General features: G+C 37.7%; 1 protein-coding gene across 1 annotated transcript in view; it reads right to left on the bottom strand.

The window, feature by feature from the left end:
• Window positions 1-1210: 1210 nt before the first annotated feature.
• LOC146712350 (uncharacterized) overlaps window positions 1211-8572 on the bottom strand; it is a 17265-nt gene continuing 9903 nt past the window's right edge. Inside the window, exon 3 of the mRNA XM_085436259.1 lies at window positions 1211-2873. Within this exon, the coding sequence (XP_085292385.1) occupies window positions 2603-2873 (271 nt within the window). The 3' untranslated portion in view covers window positions 1211-2602. The remainder of the gene's footprint in view (window positions 2874-8572) is intronic.

The raw sequence follows: 8572 nt of genomic DNA, 5'->3' as shown, positions 1-8572 counted from the left end.
TCAGCATGCACACATGGACATTACATGGCTCTCACACACACACTGTTACACACTGAGCTCAAAGCTCGGCTCCACTGTTTTATTCAAAGAAATCTACATTTATTTATCAGCACATTTAAAAACAGCTTGAGCCAAAGTGCTGCACAGAGTAGAGAGAAAATAGGAAACATACACAGTAATGACTATAAAGACTGGTCAGGATTGAAAGCTACAGAGTACAAATGTGTTTCCAACCGGCTTTTAAAAATGTCCAGTGTTGGTGACGACCTGATGTGAAGGGCGACTGTTCCAGAGTTTGGCTGCAGCCATCGATAAAGCTCACCTCTGTTTTTACGTCTAGTTCTGGTCAGAAGCTGCTTATCTGCAGACCTGAGGGCTCCACTTGGATTCTTTTGTTAAAGAGAGATAAGATGGAGCCAATCCATTCACAGATTTAAAGACAACCAGATCTGGAAGTGGATTCTACCACGTACTGGTAACCAGTGGAAAAAGCTGGTGATGGGTCGTCTAGCACAGACCCACCGCTGGAACCAGACAATTGATGAGGGAGAGAACTGTGACAGCGCCGTTCCTTCACTTGACCTCAGTCGCTCTCGTCTGCTCCCTCGTAACACTGCTCTTTATTGAGCTTACATGAATATGCACAAGTTCATTATGACGTCTTACGGTGTGTTCACACCGAACGCGATGGACGCGAATAGAGCGTCAGGTTTACATGTAAAGTCAATGGAAAGGCGCGATGACGCGCGATTGCGGGTCCCGCGAAAATTCGGAAGCAGATTTGCGTCGCGAAAACGCCAAAACGCGTGAAACGCGCGTCAGTGTAGCGCGTCAGGCGCGTTTGACGCGCGAATAAAACCACGCGCGTGAGTTTTTGTGTTGCACTTTGTGCATACGCGCGTTTCGCGTCTACCGCTCGAGTTGGAAAAATCTGAACTCCAGCGTCAAATCGCGCCGCGACAACCAATCAGGAGCCTGGTGACGTGGCTGTTACCTAGGTCAAAGGGGCAGATCCAGCCAAAGCCTTTCATACTTCAATGGAGGGAAGGCTAATCAACGCGTAGCAAACAACTCGGAGCTGTACAACACCAGCTGCTTTCAGTACCGAGACAGGAATAAAAAGGACCGAGCTTGGAGGAAGATATGTGAAGAGATCGGGCAACCTGGTAAGTTCATTCATTTCTCTTTTGAAAGTTTTCACTGACCCGGGGAAGCCGCACAAAAGCTAGCAAGCCACCGCTATTTTCCCACTGACGTACAAATACCGTTCTGCTTTTATGCATGTTGTCATTTAGGAATATATTTTATTGTTTATTAATAAACAGCACACAGTGGTCCCGCTGTTCATCCGTCACTGCTTTGCTTTTTCGCTGATTTTTTATTGCACAGTACAGCATTGCATTCTGCAGCCTGATTGACAAATCTCCTGCGCTTGCCAAATTTATCACGTTTGGTTTTGATAACCATCGCGTCCAATAGAAAAAACAGCACAAAAACACCCATAACTATGAGCCTCATTCGGAAATAGACACCTGCACCGTGAGGGAAAAAGGCGCACGAAAGTGGCGGGCAGATGAAGACAAACCGCGGCATAATAATACTTTTACGTTTTGCAATCTACAAAGGTTTGCACTTTGAGAATCAATTGTGAGAACTGTGACCAGGGGCTAGTTATTCTGAGAACCCCTGCAATAAATGAGGGACCACTGTCTACTCTACGATTATTATATCCAACCTGTTAACATTTAATACTGTATTGATAGAACGAACTGATTCTGCAGCAGAGCATCCCCAGTCCCTGAGCTCCTGCTGCTGCACCCACAGATATGTACAGCAAGCACTGATACCTTTTTAGTCGGTGGGATTCCCTTGTGATCACCTTTACTAAATATCTACAACCAATCTGATTATATCCTGTTATTGTTTTTGTTTTTTTTTCAATGTTGAAATTAAAATCTAGTAGCAGCCTTCTCATTTCTTTGTGTTTTGTGCTGTTTTACAGGCCCACAGAGGAGGACGGCTCCGAGGCAGATGAGGGACGGGTCCCAGGACGGTCCATCAGCGGTGGAGCTGGCCATCCTGGAGTCCCTGAAGAGGCCACACCAGTCTCCAATGGAGCATTTCCTCCTCAGCCTTGTTCCTGCTCTGGAGAGCAGCTGGTCCTTTTTATTCCTGTCTCTCTGTAAATTCTTATATTTTATATATTTATGTTTAATGTTTTTCTGTTTGAGACTTTTAATATTATTTCAAATAAATGTTTATAATGACTAATGTCTCAGTTCTACTACACAGCAAATGTTGGCACACGACTTGACACATGTAGAATTTATTTCATATTATACTAATGACAAAATATACTGATACAGTGGGATGCAGAAGTTTGGGCAACCTTGTTAATAGACATTATTTTCCTGTATAAATCGTTGTTACAATAAAAAATGTCAGTTAAATATCATACAGGAGACTCACACAGTGATATTTGAGAAGTGAAAAGAAGTTTACTGGATTTACAGAAAGTGTGCAATAATTGTTTAAACAAAATCAAGCAGGTGCATCAATTTGGGCACCACAAAAAAGAAATGAAATGAATATTTAGTGTATATCAATGTGTGTGTCTCCTATATGATATATGGGGTGCCTTTGTCTGGATGTGCTTCCCATCCAGAGCTGCACAGCACAGAGGAAAGTTCCAGCGCTCCTGGAATCCCTCTGTGATGGACCGCCAGTCTCCAGGTGAAGGCACAGCCATGAAGTCGTCCACTAGACAGTCCCAGATGGACGTCGCTGCCTGGGGGGTGATCTGGCTCACCGTGGACACACCGACTCTGAAACTGAACGCGATGGTCCTGAAGGAGTCCCCGGTGACAAGGAACCTGGACAAAATTGTTCAAAATCAGTATTATGTGTACTGCAGTTACAAAATACATTATTCAAATTCCAAAATACTTTTGTGATGTCAGATATAAATCACAAAACTTAAATCTTACATAAAACATTTTGTAACTAGAAAAATTTGCATTTCCTGCGAAAATGCAGTGTGGATGCTTAAAGCTGAAGCTGTATGCAAAAAGTAGCTGAAAAAGCTGAAAAGTTGCAGAAATTGTAAAAACTTTGCAGAAGCAAAAGAAGTTTGCTAAAATGGAATAACTTAGCAGAACTGCAATATCTTAGAGGAAACATAATACTTGGCAGAAATACAATAGCATAGCAGAATTTAGCAGAAATATTGTAACTTACCAGAAACATGATAACTTCTCAAAAATACAAGAATTTAGGAGAAATAGTATAAGATAACAGAAAGAATATATTTAGCCAAAAATACTTAAACATTACAGAAACACTATGATTTAGAAAAATAGTACAACAGAGCAGAAATATTGTGATTTACCAGAGACACTGTGATGAACTATGAATATTGTAATTTTAAATTAAGACTATGTTTTAGCACAAATATTATAATTTGGCAGAAATACTATAATTTAGCAGAAATACTATATTAAGCACAAATCCTATGAAAAGCAGAAATAGTGTGATTTAGCACAATAGTAATAAGTTAAACAGAAAAATTGGAAAAGCAAAATGGACAGCTGAAAAAATGCTGTACATGCTGAGGTTCCCTCAAATATACTTGTTAAATGACAAAAATCAGCAAAAAAATTTATGACTGCCACACAATCACAAATATGTACACATGAGGAAACACACATGCACAGAGAGACACACACACAAGATCCAATTCAGTCAACCAGTCTAAATATATTGAATTTGAATCTTACAATGGGATCATCCCATTAAAAGCCTTTCTCTCTCTCTCTCTGTCACACACACACACACACACACACACACACACACAGACACAGGGAGAGAGAAGTAAGTTTCTAGGTCAGCCTGGGAGCTGGTGAATTTGAATCCACCAATCAGAGAGGCTGTGCACTTTTCCCCACCAAAACAGGTACATCTGTTTACACACGCAGCAGCACAGAGAGACACAGGATTTTTGCAGTCTATTTCTCATAGTGACGACTCCCCTCAAACAAATGACCATAATTTCCTAACCGTAGGGGCTAGAACGGTCATTCTTACACCGTTTTGTTCAGAAGAGATGGGGGAATCTTCAAGTGTTGACAATTTAATATTAAAATATGAATTTTTAGAGATATATGACATGGATGACTTGTTGACTTAGAAGCCACGAATTCCCCAATATGCAAATTTGAATGCCTGAGACCACATATGTGATTGGCTGGCTGGGAAGCCGTGCAGGCCCTGATTTGTGGATTTGAATTCCTCAGCCCTCAGATATGATTGGCTGGCTTAGAAGCCACGAAGGCCCCAATATGCAAATTTGAATGCCTCAGGACACTTATTTGATTGGCTGGGAAACTGTGCAGGCCCTGATTTGAAAATTTGAATGTCTCAGTCCTCACAGAGGATTGGCTGCCTGGGGACCTGGCAGAAATATATAGAAATACTATTATTAAGCATAAATACTACATTTAGTAGAAATACTATGTTTTAGCACAAATATTATAAAAAGAAGAAAAACTATAATTTAGCAGAAATACTATATTAAGCACAAATCCTATAAAAAGCAGAAATACTATAATTTAGAACAAATAGTATAAAAAGCAGAAATACTATAATTTAGCAGAAATACTATGTTAGGCACAAATCCTATAAAAAGCAGAAATACTATAATTTAGCAGAAATACTATGTTAGGCACAAATCCTATAAAAAGCAGAAATAGTATGATTAAGCAGAAATACTGTATTTAGCACAAGTACCGAAAAGTACCAGAAATACTATGATTTAGCAGAATAGTAATAACTTATTGAAACACAAATGCACAGAGGGACACACAAACACAGGCTCTAATCCAGTCAACCAGTCTAACTATGTTCAATTTAAATCCTACAATGACATGCTGTCAAATAAGGGCAGGGTCCTCTCTCTCCCACTAAACACACACACACACACACACACACACACACACACACACACACACACACACACACACACACAGGGAGAGAGGACTAAGTTTCTAGGTCAGCCTGGGAGCTGCTGAATTTGAATCCACCAATCAGAGAGGCTGTTTACGTTTTCCCGCCAAAACAGGTGCATCTTTTTACACACGCAGCACAGAGACATAGACCTGCTTCTTTCAGTTTATTTCACATAGTGAGGATTCCCCTCAAACAAATGACCATAATTTCCTAACCATAGGGGCTAGAACGGTCATTCTTACACCGTTTTGTTCAGAAGAGATGGGGGAATCTTCAAGTGTTGACAATTTATCATTAAAATATGAATTTTTAGAGATATATGACATGGATGACTTGTTGACTTAGAAGCCACGAATTCCCCAATATGCAAATTTGAATACCTGGAGCCCACATACATGATTGGCTGGCTGGGAAGCTGTGCAGGCCCTGATTTGTGGATTTGAATTCCTCAGCCCTCAGATATGATTGGCTGGCTTAGAAGCCATGAAGGCCCCAATATGCAAATTTGAATGCCTCAGGACACATATATGATTGGCTGGGAAGCCGTGCAGGCCCTGATTTGAAAATTTGAATTTCTCAGTCCTCACAGAGGATTGGCTGCCTGGGGACCTGGCAGAAATATATAGAAATACTATGATTAAGCATAAATACTACATTTAGTAGAAATACTATGTTTTAGCACAAATACTATAAAAAGCAGAAATACTATAATTTAGCAGAAATACTATATTAAGCACAAATCCTATAAAAAGCAGAAATAGGATGATTAAGCATAAACACTACATTTAGTAGAAATACTATGTTTGAGCAAAAATCCTATAAAAAGCAGAAATACTATGTTAGGCACAAATCTTATAAAATAGCAGAAATAGTATTATTTAGCACAATAGTAATAAGTTAAACAGAAAAATTGGAAAAGCAAACTGGACAGCTGAAAAAATGCTGAACATGCTGAGGGTCCCTCAAATATACTTGTTAAATGAAAAAATCAGCAAAAAAATGCACAGGGAGAGAGAAGTAAGTTTCTAGGTCAGCCTGGGAGCTGCTGAATTTGAATCCACCAATCAGAGAGCCTGTGTACTTTTTCCCGCCAAAACATGTGCCTCTTTTTACACACGCAGCACAGAGAGGCACAGGATTATTGCAGCCTATTTCTCATAGTGAGGACTCCCCTCAAACAAATGAAAATAATTTCCTAACCGTAGGGGCTAGAGCGGTCATTCTTACACCGTTTTGTTCAGAAGAGATGGGGGAATCTTCCAGTGTTTACAATTTATCATTAAAATATGAATTATTAAAGATATTTGACTTCTAATGCACCATAACTGAGTAGAGCGAAGCAAAAACTGCCTTGACTTGCCCTCAAACAACGCTTTCTAACTCTAAATCTATTTGGAGTATCGATATCATTCTTTCACCGTAAGAGACAGCAGGGTTTGGTGAACAATCATGGAAATTTTCAGGTCTCTGTGGAAATCCAACAAAAAGTTATGACGAGAGAAAAAAGTGGTTCATTTCCACAGTTTGAAATCTGAAGAAATCTGAGCGAAGGACAAATTTCCTACCCTCAAACAAGTCCAACTCATTTCAGAACGGTAATAGGTGAGAAAATAATTCTTGAATTGTGAGCGTCACGAGTGTCTGAAGATATACCGGGACAAGCCTCATGTCTTAACTTTGCTTCGTTAAGGAGATATGACGATTCGAATATGCCTCTCATTACAGAAATGCAGCGGTGATTTTGAACAAACTCTCCATTGACTTTATATGGAGAGTTTTCTGACCTTGTGTTAGTCTGAGGAGATTTGCCAAAATTATATAAATCCCACAACAATGATGGTGACATTTTCTGAAAGCCAGCAAAAATACCTACGTTTTGATGTATAATTTGTGGAAGTTGAGTGAAAATTGAGCAAGTAGCAGGAAGTTGTTCGGACATGAAGTGAAAATTGCAAAACCTTCAGTGGCACACTGGAAGCCAAGAGCATAGCAACCATAACAACACATGTATTTTGTGAAAAATCACAATTTTGCAACTCAAAACTTTAAGAGGCATAAAAGTAAAACAGTAAAAGATTTGAAAAAGCTGAATCATACCTGAATAGCCCAATAATTTGTGAACATTTTAAAATTTGAATGGTTGTTCTAGGTGAAAGTATGACGAAGTAGTTAAGTTTCAAAAACAAGCAAATTTTAGCAGAATTGCTGAAGTTTCCCATTCATTTCAATGGGACAAATTAAAGGAAAAAAGCTTAATATTTTAAAAAGTATAATAGCAAAAAATAGCAAAAGTCATAGCCGGAAAGAGCAAAAATAGCAGAATAGTTTAAAATTTGAACGGTGAAAATCGGCTGAAAATTGTGGAAGTAGTTCTACGGCGAAAAGTGTACGGAAGCAACTTGAAGAATAATAATAAAGAACTAGAAAAATTTGCATTTCCTGCGAAAATGCAGTGTGGATGCTTAAAGCTGAAGCTGTATGCAAAAAGTAGCTGAAAAAGCTGAAAAGTTGCAGAAATTGTAAAAACTTTGCAGAAGCAAAAGAAGTTTGCTAAAATGGAATAACTTAGCAGAACTGCAATATCTTAGAGAAACATAATACTTGGCAGAAATAGCATAGCAGAATTTAGCAGAAATATTGTAACTTACCAGAAACATGATAACTTCTCAAAAATACAAGAATTTAGGAGAAATAGTATAAGATAACAGAAAGAATATATTTAGCCAAAATACTTAAACATTACAGAAACACTATGATTTAGAAAAATAGTACAACAGAGCAGAAATATTGTGATTTACCAGAGACACTGTGATGAACTATGAATATTATAATTTTAAATTGAGACTATGTTTTAGCACAAATATTATAATTTGGCAGAAATACTATAATTTAGCAGAAATACTATATTAAGCACAAATCCTATAAAAAGCAGAAATGGTATGATTAAGCACAAATACTACATTTAGTAGAAATACTTTGTTTTAGCACAAATCCCATAAAAAGCAGAAATACTGTACTATGATTTAGTAGAAAAACTATAATTAATCAGAAATACTAAATTTAGCAGAAATACTATATTAAGCACAAATACTATGAAAAGCAGAAATAGTATGATTAAGCATAAATACTACATTTAGCAGAAATACTATATTAAGCACAAATCCTATAAAAAGCAGAAATGGTATGATTAAGCACAAATACTACATTTAGTAGAAATACTTTGTTTTAGCACAAATCCCATAAAAAGCAGAAATACTGTACTATGATTTAGTAGAAAAACTATAATTAATCAGAAATACTAAATTTAGCAGAAATACTATATTAAGCACAAATACTATGAAAAGCAGAAATAGTATGATTAAGCATAAATACTACATTTAGCAGAAATACTATATTAAGCACAAATCTTATAAAATAGCAGAAATAGTATGATTTAGCACAATAGTAATAAGTTAAACAGAAAAATTGGAAAAGCAAAATGGACAGCTGAAAAAATGCTGAACATGCTGAGGGTCCCTCAAATATACTTGTTAAATGAAAAAAATCAGCAAAAAAATGCACAGGGAGA

This window comes from Copadichromis virginalis, linkage group LG3 (assembly GCF_057382275.1).
Source record: "Copadichromis virginalis isolate Kocher_CV1m ecotype Utaka linkage group LG3, C_Virginalis_male_GT1.1, whole genome shotgun sequence".
In the NCBI taxonomy this organism is placed as follows: Eukaryota; Metazoa; Chordata; class Actinopteri; order Cichliformes; family Cichlidae; genus Copadichromis; species Copadichromis virginalis.
This window is presented reverse-complemented; position numbering and strand designations above follow the sequence as displayed.